Below are 14,105 nucleotides of genomic sequence, written 5' to 3' on the forward strand. Positions count from 1 at the left end.
GTATAGGTATTAGGATAAGTTAGCTTAAGTTCCTTATTGTATTCCTTCTCAACAAAAAAAAATAACTGATAAATAAATACGAGTAATTCGTCGTTCAATATCTCATAGCTAGACCCAGGGCCTCGTGGTCCGAACTACGAAGCCAAATATTCTAGCAACCAGACCAAATACTGTGATCTGTGATAGCCCAGTGGATATGACCTCTGCCTATGATTCTGGAGGGTGTGGCTTCGAATCCGGTCCAGGGCATGCACCTCCAACTTTTCAGTTGTGTGCATTTTAAGAAATTAAATATCACGTGTCTCAAACGGTGAAGGAAAACATCGCGAGGAAACCTGCATACCAGAGAATTTTCCTAATTCTCTGCGTGTGTGAAGTCTGCCAATACTCATTGGGCCAGTGTGGTGGACTATTGGCCTAACCCCTCTCATTCTAAGAGGAGACTCGAGCTCAGCAGTGAGCCGAATATGGGTTGATAACAAACGAGACCAAATAAAAACTCAGTAGAAGTTATCATAATAAATATCCAGTCCGTTTATTTATGCAGTCTGTGCATAGAGTGTAGTAAAATGGTTGACTCGAAGCGACTGCGAAATGCAAATACGACGTATTCGAACCGGTTACTGTAGAGATAAGCAGCTCGTGTGATAGCTGATAGATATCTGTGCGCTGGGATTTGATTAGCAAAGCGCATTGTGCCCACCCCTATGTTATGCGATAATGGTCACAAAAAACCGACGACATCCTTTGATAAAACGCTCTGTCCCCCAGCAGTTGTCTAGGATTGTAAATCAACGATCAAAATTTTATGAGGGGCATCTGTTTCTATTTTGTATGGCAATGTTAACCCCAATGTATCATAGTTTCAAATGTAGCAACGGTTTAGACAAGAATTCTCACGTCTGCGTCTTCGCAATAATTTTGATGGCACATCTGGAAATGTTTGTTCGTTGACACTATTTAAAGCTCATTGGCATTAAAAGCTCAATGACTGTAACTTAATACATCTGATATGACAATTTGTGTACCCATTTTAAGAAATAAAATTAAAGAAAGAAGTGCAATCGAGTTTATTAAACACAATCATCTACCCAAAGATTTTATAATAGGTGAAAAAAGCGGCTAATTGTCTTAATTTCATAGTAAACTACGATATTTAGTTAAATAAAAAATACTGTATACAAGTCAAATATTTTGAGTTATGTGTTCAGGAACTGTAAAAAGAAAAACTGTATACACATTAAAATATAATGGAATTAAACACAAAATTGTGAATGTGTGCGCTCAGTGGAGTAGCTAAATTCGGATCATTTTTTGCGATGACTTTGTAGGCACAAAACATATCTGTAGTATAAAATATCGTTGCATGTACCATACCTTAAATTATAAGTATAAAAAAAACATACATACAGCCGAACGTAGAACCTCCTCCTTTTTGGAAGTCGATTAAAAACTTTTTAAAAAAAGCTTTTATTTAAACGCTCTAAAAAGAAGAAAATATTTTTTTCTTTCAACATTTTAACTATCAACTTAAATCCTCATTATGTACAACTTAAATGATAATAAAAGTTTGTCGCGAGGATTAATTATCTATCAGCATTAAGTTAAAATTGGAAATATAATAAAGTTACTAGATCAATTTACATAATTAAATTGGTACTAGTTTATTTTCAAATTGCGCGACAAGCTTTTATTATTTTAGTTGTGCATAATGAGGTTATAAGTTGATAGTTAAAATGTTGAAAGAAAAAAATATTTTCTTCTTTTTAGAGCGTTTAAGTAAAAGCTTTTAAAAAAGCACACCTACTGATCGGTTTTGAAGGTAAATAAAGCTTAAAGAAAAAACGGTCTACAGCTAGAAGTATCTAAGTTGTAGATAAATTTGAGTTTTCTTTATTGTTCAAATTGCACACAATCTTTCCAAGTTAAGGTGCTTCGAAGCTTGTACTCGCTAATATAAGGTAATGATCCAAAATGTCATGAATATGTAATTGGTCATGTCTTGTACGCGAACGTGATGGTCTCTACCAAGCGATTGTTAACGGTGTTGCATTTGGCGAGCATCTGCTTAGTGCTTACAGATGAGCGACTCATGCGCCGGGTACAGTTGGCATGGCATTCGCCCTGTACTCCGTGTACCAGTCAGGCGGACGGTTGAGTCGTGAGTCGGTCTCGGTACCAGTCCCAGTCGGGCCGAGTGCGACCCGTCACGCGCACCGCTCCACGCCGCGTGCTCGAATATAACCGAAACATTCGAAATTCGAATAAAGCCGCGGTAAAAGTTGTGACATAATTATTGTGTACAAGTGTCAGTTTAGTGTTGGTATCGCACGATTGAGTTTTAGCAATAAATTAACTACGGTCGCCGTCCCGCAATCGTTCATTTTCAATTATATTACTGGGCAATTGGGGAAAATATTGGGGATTGGGGTTTATTTTTATTTAACTTAGCGTGCTTTACGAATTACTTAGACAAAATTTAGTACTCTTACTTTTCTAATAACTGGAAATGCAAAGGAGATGTTTTTAATTTTGACGCAGTGTGAATAAACTATAATGCCAATTTTATTTATTAAACCCTGCAATGGAACCTTATTACCTTTGATGGTCAAAGATCAATAAAAGAAACAGAAAACCATTAGCAGTTTTAAGTCATTAAGTTAGTTGATTAGTTACAAACCTGGTTTATAATCCTCAATAAGTCCGTTGCAAGTTTCGAATTTACCGGTCATGCCTTTGGCTTGAAGGCACTTTCGAGTCAAATCTCTCGGGAATAATTCCATAATGTCTATCTCCGAGGCCAACTTTCCGATACAGTGTTCATGGAATTACTATTCAGATTGCATTCGGGGCAGGAAACCTGTAGCAATCGTTCTTCAGAAATTACTCATGTTTTAGATAGATGCATTACTTCTCTATGCGGTTTGATTGTCTATTCTCTTATAATAATTTCATGTTTATTTATATTTGATGGTTTACAAAAAAGTATTAATATTTTAAGTTTACAATACTAATAATGAATATTAAATATAATCTGACGCCTCGCGGTTTTACCCGCCTAGTGCCCGTTCCCGTGAGGGTACGGGGATAAAATGTAGCTTATGACATTCACGAATAACGTGGCTTTCTCTGACGAAAGAATTTTTTAAAATCGTTTCCATAGATCCAGACATTACACCTTACAATACCAGAAACTTTAATTCTTTAAAATATTTATTAATGCAGAAGTATAGATAGGCGTATTTTATGTAGAAGATTGTTGAATTTTCTGTACATAACATCTCGTAGAGTTTTGATGTATTTTAACAAATTATAGTACCCTAAAGATGTAAGTTAAAATTACATTTTTTGTTACAAATTATAGTACCTAATAGTCACAAATAACGCTTTCTAGTGGTAAAAGATTTTTCAAAATCGGTTTAGTAAATCCAAAGATTACCCTCTACAACACCACAAACTTTACCTCTTTATAATATGAAGTGTAGATTAATATCACAATTTCACTTTGCGTTGCAGGGTCCTTTAGTTATTAATTTTTAATACCTATAGGGAATCCTATTAGATGCTACAAGGAAACAAGAAAATGTTGGTTGTTTTCGTTCATTGACCTTACTTAAGTGGCAAGTGTTTTTGTCGTATACATACTACGTAAGGTAGCAATTTCAGTTCATCGCTTCGTTAAATTGGTTTTAGTGCCTTAATCGATATTACATTTGATACAGACTATTCTGATGAAAGATAACGAACGCGAAGATTTATTGTAGACTAAATAGACAGTGAATTTAAATTACTAATATTATCCTTTAGTCGTTTGAAATTAGTGATTTATTTGTACGTTTGTATTTCAACGGTAATGTCATTTGGACTAATAAATTTCAAGCTCTGGATTTTTAAGACAGCTCTAATGTAGAGTTTTTTCTAAAGACCTGCTGTTGTTTGATTGTCCGAGCTTACTAATTAGTTTACGTAATCATTGTTTAATTATTGCTGCATAATCAAAATATTCTATAAACATATTACCTGCAAAAATTAATAAAAGACAGATTTATTACTGACGTACGTAACCACAACCTCGTCCTGGTTGTCCAAAAAGTAAATGCTGTTGACTTCATCATCATCATTCATCAACCCATATTCGGCTCATTGCTGAGCTCGAGTCTTCTCTCAGAATGAGAGGGGTTAGATCAATAGTCCACCACGCTGGCCCAATGCGGATTGGCAGACTTCACACACGCAGAGAATTAAGAAAATTCTTTGGTATGCAGATTTCCTCACGATGTTTTTCCTTCACCGTTTGAGACACGTGATATTTAATTTCTTAAAATGCACACAACTGAAAAGTTGGAGGTGCATGCCCCGGACCGGATTTGAACCTACACCCTCCGGAATCGGAGGCAAAGATCATATCCACTAGGTTTTTACAGTTCTTGACTAATTCAATTATATTTTTATTTAGTTATATTTATATTATGTCTGCGATATACTCAAAATATAGTATCAGGTAAGATTATAGTCAAGGGCTAACTTGTAAAGAATAAAATTAAAAAAAATAAACTGGATATAAATATTTTCTAGGGAAGGGTTGTGTATGTGGTTCGTTGTTCCTTAAGAATAGTAAACGATGCATATTGCTCAATTTGTTTTGTGTTGTGATTGCAGGATCGTCGTCTTTTGTTTCCAGCAAAGCAACAACATAGTTGTTATTGTTTATATATTATCAAAATGGAATTTGTTGTCCATTTCAGAATAACAGACGGACACATAAATTGTATTTATCTGCATAGATTAGTCTTGTTGCTTTCTTATGCACAACGCGTTGGAGCCGCCGCCGGCGCCTCTTAATGGCATTATTCGTTAAGCCTGTAAGCAGTAAATACAACTTATATTCGGTTACTAAACATGGAGATTGAAGATATTTTACTGTAGATAAAATAGTTTATATATCTTTATCTCCTTGATTAACATTAACAATGTCCCTTATTAGGAAAGATAATCTGGGCGAAGCTATGCGATTATTTAGGACTAGCCGACGCCCTGCGATTTCTGCCGCGTAGATCCCGTTCCCTCGAGACTACGGGGATAAAATATAGACTGTGATACTCGCGAATAACGTGGCTGTCTTTGACAAGAGATTTTTCAAAATCCGTCAGACATTACAATACCAGAAAGTTAACCTCTTAATAATATTAATTAATATAGAAGTATAGATAGACGTATTTTCTGTAGAAGATTGTGAAATTGTCTGTACATAACATCTCGTAGAGTTTTGATGTATTTTAACAAATTATAGCAACCCAAAGATGTAAGACATAGTTAGTGTTTTATAAAATATGTTTTTCTTAAGAAAGACATCCGTAGATATAATTACTTCCAAGTGTTGGCTGAAGTAAATTGTAATTTAACGCAGCACGTCTTGATTATAAGTCTTGAATTGGAATCGATATGTTTACTAAAGGAAAGCTGAGCCTTATTTGGAAAGATCGATTGACCTTATTTCCCATCATTATACCCATAAATTGCCTCGGTTAACGATTATTTAATGCGGTTCTTAGGCCAAGAGCACTTGTAACAATACGCACAATAATGTATACACTTAAGTGTAATGATTCAATTTGACTTAGTGACTGTCACTCATTAGTTGATCACTAGAAGTGTGGGTGTGTGTGTGTGTGTAATTGTGTATGTATGTTTGTTCCTTCTTTACGCTGCGGCTACTGAAGCGATTTGGCTGAAATTTGGAATGGCAATAGATTTTACTCTGGATTAATACATAGGCTACATTTCATCCCAGAAAAGGCCATGGTTCCCGCGGGATTTGTGAAAAACTGAATTACACGCGAACATTTCGCCAGTAAAGAGATAAAGTTCATGAGTGTTGTAGAATAAATCTCTGGATTTTCGGAACCAATTTTGAAAATTCTTTAACCAATAGAAAGCTACGATATTAGCGAGTGTCACAAGCTACATTTTATTCTTGTATTCTCACGGGAACGAGAACTACGCGGAGAAAACCGCGGGGTGACGCCTAGTAGGTAATAAGTTAATTTTACCTACCTTTGTAGTTCTAGAACAACTATAACGATGATGAGATATACTCGCACATGAGTTATTAAAACGTTATAGGCGTTCATTACTCAATTGATTACCTTAGAAGTACAGTAAAAACCCCCAAGTACTTCTTACTACTTTCTATATGGCGTATAAAGGCATTATAGGTCTATGTCTGTCATTATCAAGCCGCTAGAACAGTTTCAGTGGTACTTACGAAATAATTGCGTTTCTTAAGCACGACTCGCAGACATTGAACTCTTCTTTGCTTACGCAAGTCATTTTAAAATTTATTAGTATTTATTACTAATAAAATACTGTATTAATAAAATATTAAAAGCTATCCCAAATCTACGTATAAGACTAAATAAAAGGAGAAAATGTTAATGCTTGTAACGGTGTTCCTATATGACGACAAAATACTACCGTAAGCCGTAAATAAACTTTGTTTCTAAAAGATGATTTGCATATTGCAATGTAACTTTAGTTTGTTGTGTAAATAACTATAATTTAAATGTTACTTAATAGGTCAATTACCCAAATTGATAATAAATAAGCGTTAATTGTGTTATTCGCTAAAGTTTGCAAATAACTTTTATTTCAAAATGCATATTATTGCACTGTTTGCTCAGGTGGGACGTCGGCCGTAGTAAAATTCAGTGTTTTCATTTTTGTTAACAAAAGTGTGTCATGTTATTCTCCGTAACATATTGATAACGGAAAGAGACGATCTTAGTGTTGTGTAATAGTGATGGTGTTTATCTGCGATGCCAGATTGGCGATACAACGTTCTGTCGACGAGCGAGGCTTATTTAGACGCCGAAGGGGGTCCGCCTCGCGATCCTTTCGCCGCTAGCTATCCACGTCGCGCCGACCGCTCTCGACCGCTACATACTTGCCCATATACCACCATATTCCTTGGGACGCGTACACATGTTCCTTATCGCTTAACGCCCCTGCAAAGCGAAAATGGAGATCCTTATGCTGATGCCTATTCTGTCGATCGTTCTTCAAACCTAACAGACACATCGAGCTTCGCGCGCTATGAAGATTGTCGCTCTCAGTTGGAAAGTTCATTAACGCCGAAAAGAGAACTCCCTGATAAACCAGCTGATGGGAATATTACTTTACAAGTACAAAAAGTACCGTACACTACAGGCGTTTTTTATGTAGCGGCTAAAACTGATACCAATAAGGAGGTGCAGAGCAATAATATATTTCCCACTGACGTGTCAGATTCAGACGCCTTATCTTCCTGCACTTGCGATAGTTTTGAACGATGCGAGTTCGATTGTAGGGATTTTGAACCCTTCTCAGATACATGCTGTTGTGATCCTCTCAGCGATGGAGTGTGCAGTCGCAGTCCTAAAGATGTCGACTCTCCCGAACACTTTTGTGATCGAATCGTTGAAGAAGATCGGGTATCAACTCGCAGTGATATGGATGGTCTGGATTTAGCTCTTTTTGAGCCAGCGCAGACTGACTCTAATGAATGTGGAGATGAATCTTCAGACCAAAATTCGGCAGCAGCAGCAGTGTCCGTTTGCGGTGTGCTGTATTCGCTACCTTACATAGAAAATGGTAAGTGTATACTTTATGACATAGGGACTCTTACATTTATTAAAGTTTTTAATTAGGAGAATAGTGAACGGTTAAAAGATGCTCTTGTAAGTAATCTTATCTTCGAATGGCAACCGATTGTACATGTATCGGATACGAACAACGGTGTTGGGAAAATTACTATCACATCAATCATGGTAGTTGTCATAGCTGCAGTAACAAGAAGATATTGGTAAGCGTTATTGCCATAAAGAAGCGGTATGCAAAGTTAGCGCTACTTGATGGTTCTGACGGTGACAATGAACATTGATGATGCATAAATATTTTACTAGTCTTTAAGTAAATCGTCATAGAATCCTTCACTCGTCTTGTAAAATTCGTTATTGTTTTAATATTCGCGTTACAAGCTTGAGTAACTTTACGAGCATCAAATGTTAGAATGCAAATAATGCACTCGAAATTAATGTGCCAAATACCTACACAATCAACCATGAAACATTAACATATCGAATGTAACATAAATACACAACTTATTGGTAGTGCAAATACCTAACTATGTTAATAATGGTTAAACACTACACAATATAACCACGAAACATTAACAAATTGAACATAACATAAATACAGAACCTACCAGTACTGGTAAATGACGGAAGCCCTGACTTAAATTAAGTGGTAGCGTTACAAATTGTTACCGTTACAAACTTACTCGTACTTAAGTTTCTAATTACCCCTTTAGATAGCGAGCGATTGTTGGCTTACATGCAAATCCGATAGATTTTGGACCAGATAAGTGAATACTAAACGATATTCTTGCACGAGCTAGGTATGTAGTTTCTCATTTACAATTACAAAATGCGAGCAGTAATAACACATGTACGTTATAACGGTCACAAGATTTACGAAGTGTAAATTTGTACTAACGTATGGAATTTTAGAGAAGTAAGTGTAAATGTAAATTTTAATGTAATTGTTTCCGTGTGAACGAAAATAAGTAAGATGCCGACTAATAATTAATTTCGGACGAAGTGTTATTATGTAGATTGTAGACGTATTAGACAGTTCCTTTTAGCTTAACAGGTTTGCGTAAAATCTGGTTTTTAATGTATTGTTATGTTATTTGAGACTTATTTTATTTTATGACTGACAAGTGTGTTCAGGAATTTGTATATCTACGACTTGTTTGCTACTTAAACAATTTTTAACAGTCATTTGAATTAGTAAGTGTTAATTTCTTTATAGAAATATATATATATAGTTCATAAAGGTTTAATTAAAAAAAAATAATTTCTTATAATTTTATATTTTTCGTTCTATAGATATTCAATCTGTTATTTATGTTTTCTTTTTAGAATCTAAAAAAGAGTCCTACAGAAATTAGTGAAAAAAATTGCTGTTTGCTAGAATTCAAAATAGGCTCGAGCTATTTAAATATTCTTCTTTGTTTTGTTTACTATAACACAGGGATGAATTAAAAGAAAACATTTTTCTACTTTTATTAGTTGATGATGGTAGTTCACCGTTTCAGCGTCTGTCATAAAAATTTTATGCATTCCAATAAACTTTGAACCATAAACAAACAATTTTACATTTTAAAGAGTAGACTGTGGGTTTGTGGGGGTAATCTCTAGATCTACTGAACCGATTTTGAGAATTCTTTTATCTATTCCCGTATTCTCACAAAAATACTATTACGCGGGTGAATCAGGCCGTCTGCTAGCTTATAATATTAGTACATACAAACTTAAAAAAAAAATGTTTAGGTTTACGTGATCGCATTTGTTAGCTCACATTTTGAAATTGCCATGTCGTGACAGTATTTTATATTCCGGAACAATGATTGTACGAGTGCTTGTACTCTCATTGTTAAAAAAGAATTACGAGTGGCCGTGGCCGAGGGACGTGGCGGACCGTATAAACATTTAGCGTACACGATGAAAGTGTTGCAAGTCAGAAAAAGCTCTTTTTTAATATATCCATTATGTTTTTTTGATTGCGTATATCTAATACATTTGAATGAGCATTTTTTTGTATGCATAGAATAAATTTTCATAAAAGTTAGTATGCAGGGAGTTTCGGGGACGATAAATCGATCTAGCTAAGTTTTATTTTTAGATAACGTACCAATAGAAACCAACTCAACCAGGTACAATTCTTGCTCACGCTCTTACAAATTTGCTGATGTAGAACTCTAAGGACAGTTATGTTAACTTTAGGAGATTCATCATCATTTTCAGTTTATTTAATGGTCATGTATGCCTGTTTCTTATAACAGCCTTCCTTAAAGGATTTGCAGCTGGATTTAGTGGCTTACATATGACTGAAGGAATCATTAAACTGAGGCAGATTTAGAAGTAGATATATAAAGGTAGATTATATATACGAATACCTTATGTACTCCTGCAATAGCTATTCGAGTTGAAAAACATGAAATAATAAGAGAATATTGAAGTTGTTTTTTAAATGTATATTTTGCATATCGTCCAAAAATTTATTCGATTGTTCAAAAGCTTATAAGTATGATATTTTTCTTTATTAAGAAAGGATGTAATTAATATGACGATTTCATTGCAAAAACGTATAACTTGCGTTAGGTCAATTTTGTCACATGAAATCATTTGCGTTTTACACATTTACCGTGAAAGCCACAGGGTCAATGTGTCGTACCAGTCGGTGCATACTTCGGGACGTCATGGTGTTCAGTGGTACAGACTATAAAATATTTCTCTGGTTGAAGGAATTACAGCATTACCTTCAATACGGTACGTATATCAGCTTTTATTTGAATTACATACAGCTGTTTGTCAATTTTTTGGTAAGAAAACAGGAATTTTCTCTAGGTCTTTTATTAAAGTAAAATGTTACGAGTATCTAATAAGGTATAATTTCTAATAATAAATTTTTACAAAAAATTTTGCCTTATAAAATCGACCAAAACAATTGAGGATTTCGAAAAAAAATCTAAATTTTTGCTAGTAGTCAAATTAAAGGTTTAATTAAAAAGTCTTTATTAAGTCAACGATGATAAATTTTTAAATTAATAACAAAGATTATTGCGTAAAAGGCCATTGATTTCTGCTGCATACCAGAATCAGATAGGAACACATAAATTGTAGCATTTATTATTTTTCTACAGCTGCTGAGTGTTTTGCCGGCTCTTCTCGGTAGTGTCTTCTAAAGTGGTGGTATAGTCACTACTCACGAATATTACATTTTAAAAGTGTTTGAATATTTTGAATTGGTTAAGTATCAAATAATGAAATGTACAAACAAACAAATTCTCAGTTGTATAGTATAAAATATCCGAGTTTACCACTAACCCTGAGAACTATTTAATGCCGTAATGAAAGAAACATCGCTACCTTAATAAGTTCTAATGCAAAAAGAACATCTTTTCCAACTTTGTTACACGCAGTGAATGAACATTCTTCTAACTGTCACTCTTACATGGTCAAGAATGTAACTGATGTATTTGCTGATTGACCAACTGGTTAATTTACTGTTTTTCTTGAACTTCCTTTTCCTTTTTATCGTTTTTACAGATTCGGTATGTTAATAGGCTGTGAAAAATCTTCGTCATCCTACTTTCTAGCAGTTTTCCTACTTTTCCCATATATGATATTTAAAATCGCGCGTAATTCATGCCCATTTGCGTCGATATGAACTGTTTTGTTTGCATATATGTACAGTTACTTGTGATTAGTTTACATACGTTTTATATTTGTTTAGGTTCTTATATTTGCTGTAACTGATTCAACTAAGAAACTCACATTTGTATATTAATTATTATTGTAATCATAATTTGTGTCAATTTATGTAATTCTCTATCCGTAATAATATTTTTTTCATTTGATAGATTAACCTTAAGAAAGCTTCTGTGAGTCTTCATTCCGAAATACAGCAAGTAACGGCTTTATACCAGTTCGTTTGTACGTAGATTCAATTATTCGACTAGTTTCTTGACTGTTGTATAACCCAATTTATGTTACTGTTATTTAATTAAGAAGTTTAACAGTTTCCTATTTAGATTATCTAAAGATAACTCGACTAATGTATTTAAATATGCGTATTATTATGAAATTGTATTACAATCGCCATAAAAACATTATAATTTCTTTCATAACATTTGTTGTCATGTATTTGATGTTTCGAGAACATGAATGATTTACAGCGTTGAGTTAACCTCAATTTTTAATAAAACATTATACATTTACGACAAAAGTGAAATGAATAACATACGAGTATGACAATATTTATATTAATCGATACAATGCAAGTGTCAATGCCAAATTTGAGATTAAAGTAATTTTACTATTTGCCCTTTGAGTAACTGTTATACGAGTAACAGAATTAATATCTGATAATACTCGTAATTAGGTGGAGTTGTTATTTTAAAGAGTTGTTTTGGTTAAAGTTATTGTACATAGAGCCACAAGATGCATCGCTATAGCGGCCTTTACAACAACGCCGAATGCTAGCAATGACATTGGAATGTGCTTTTTGCTCAAAGCCTATTACATTACAGTTACAATAATAGAAAAAAGTACTCACGCAGTGAGTGATGACAAATAACAACATAATAAACCAACGGAGCATTATTGCGGTGGTGTTTCGTTTAATGGCGGGCAATTTCTGTGGGAAACAATATACGGACATGGAATTGAGTTTACGGTTTATAATTATATACCTACCTACTGTTTATACGCGATTATAATTAGTTTTTTTGGGCGAACTTGAAAATGCTTTCAAACCGCGAGAAAGAGTTCGTTGATTTAATACATTTAGGTTGTTGAATACAAATCGTTTTACATTGTTGGATGTAATTTCGTGAAATAGATGAGCTTACAGATCTGTTGGGTCTGTCTGCTGATCTCTGAGCTAAATATAAATAAACTTTTTTAAACAGCAAAGCATAAATGTATGTACAAACAAACTATCTACCTGAATTGAATCAAGCGGTGATAAGATTAAGCTACGGTAGGGTTTCTGATAAGTTCAAGGTAAGTACGTATTTACCTTGTTTACCTTGATCCATTTCGTTTACACGTTATTAACAGCAAAGTAACGAATGAAATTGTCGACTAGTACAAAATTTTTCTATTAATTGAAGTGTGAAACTAAACTGAGTGTCAAACAATTTGTATAACCTTTAGCTTATGAATTTTATAAGACAATAAAACAAAGAAACATACGAGCTTAAAATATAACTTAATGCGAAAGCAAAATACCTTCAAAGCAAACGCATCTTCTAGTTTTCTTTATTAGCGCGGTACAAGGTTTCTGTGCTTATAAATAGAATCGGAGTTTATTTTGATTGCATAAGTATTCCCTTTATGTTCTGAATGAGATACGGTCGTTGGCTCCATTTGAATATAGAAGATGTGAACAGTGAACAGTGAAATTTGTCGCTGCATGAATAAAACCTTTCTTAGAACTGTAACACCAATTTGGCACATGCATTTTAATTAAATTGGAAGAATTACGTACGACGTCATTCAATGGTTTTGGGTTTTCATACGATTGATATTTTTGACTCTACGCCGATTTATTTTATTAAGTTGATGATTTTTAGAATACTCACGCACGGAAACATAGCAATTAATATCGCGTCAGTGGATCATACCGAACGCAATTTTACTTAAACGATATCAGTTGCTATTTCGCCCAACATTTATCGGTACTTTTCTCCCAAAATGCAAGTATTTCTAAAAATACTATATATAAACATATTGAAATAATAATTAGTATAGTATAGTTTTACCATTTTATTTCAACCATTTCTAGTCTTGTACAAAAAATGATATGGGGAAAGCTAGGAACAGTTTCTCATTATGTATACCTAATGCAATTTCCGAGAAAGTGGATGTACTTCTTCTTCTTGCTGAGAATTAATGTGTGTTATGCTAATATTTTATGGTCCTTATGCAAAGGCTAAATTCTGTAACCTAGTATATAAATAGCTGTAATTTATTATAGAAAGGGCAGTTAGCAGGTCCAAGCACAAAGCGTAAAGGGGTCAGACCGCTATGACCGCTGTCACCTTGTCCTCATTTCTTGGAGCATCAGGTTGCACAAAGCGTTCTAGTAATTTACAGGTGAATGATATAATAATTAATAGTCAAGTTTTTAAATAATATGTTGGCAATATCTGCCAAATCTGTCAAATATTGCAGCTCAATCTTGGTGGTATGATATATACTCGTATGTCCTATACTTTATTTTATTATTAAACTGTCTCATCAGACTGAAGAACAATGGTGCAGTCCAGACAACAATTCTGAATTGAATTCCATTTGTTAGTGTTAATTGATTACAGTTTCTGATCGCTTTTCTACGATATTGCAGAAAGTCCCACGAATATGAAATCCACGCAACTACGATTTGGGATCATTCCATTGAAATAAATTCCTAATAACTGCAAATGTAAATGTGATCTTGTACGACCTTATTTATAAACATGTATTAGGATTTAAAGTTGTTATTTATCAAGTTAGTTG

General features: G+C 34.0%; 1 protein-coding gene across 5 annotated transcripts in view; it reads left to right on the forward strand.

Annotated features, from left to right (window-relative positions):
- LOC112054536 (ras GTPase-activating protein raskol) overlaps positions 1 to 14,105 on the forward strand; it is a 230,303-nt gene that overhangs the window by 31,230 nt on the left and 184,968 nt on the right. The window contains exons 1-2 of one of the 5 annotated variants that reach the window (XM_052881287.1): positions 2,153 to 2,319; positions 6,681 to 7,629. The exons of 2 other annotated variants lie outside the window; for them this stretch is intronic. In XM_052881287.1, the coding sequence (XP_052737247.1) occupies positions 6,816 to 7,629 (814 nt within the window). In that variant the 5' untranslated portion in view covers positions 2,153 to 2,319; positions 6,681 to 6,815. Of the gene's footprint in view, positions 1 to 2,152; positions 2,320 to 6,680; positions 7,630 to 14,105 lie in introns of those variants that run through there. 2 more of the 5 variants (XM_052881288.1, XM_052881289.1) reach the window with 2 other exon arrangements.

This window comes from Bicyclus anynana, chromosome 4 (genome assembly GCF_947172395.1).
Source record: "Bicyclus anynana chromosome 4, ilBicAnyn1.1, whole genome shotgun sequence".
Lineage (NCBI taxonomy): Eukaryota > Metazoa > Arthropoda > Insecta > Lepidoptera > Nymphalidae > Bicyclus > Bicyclus anynana.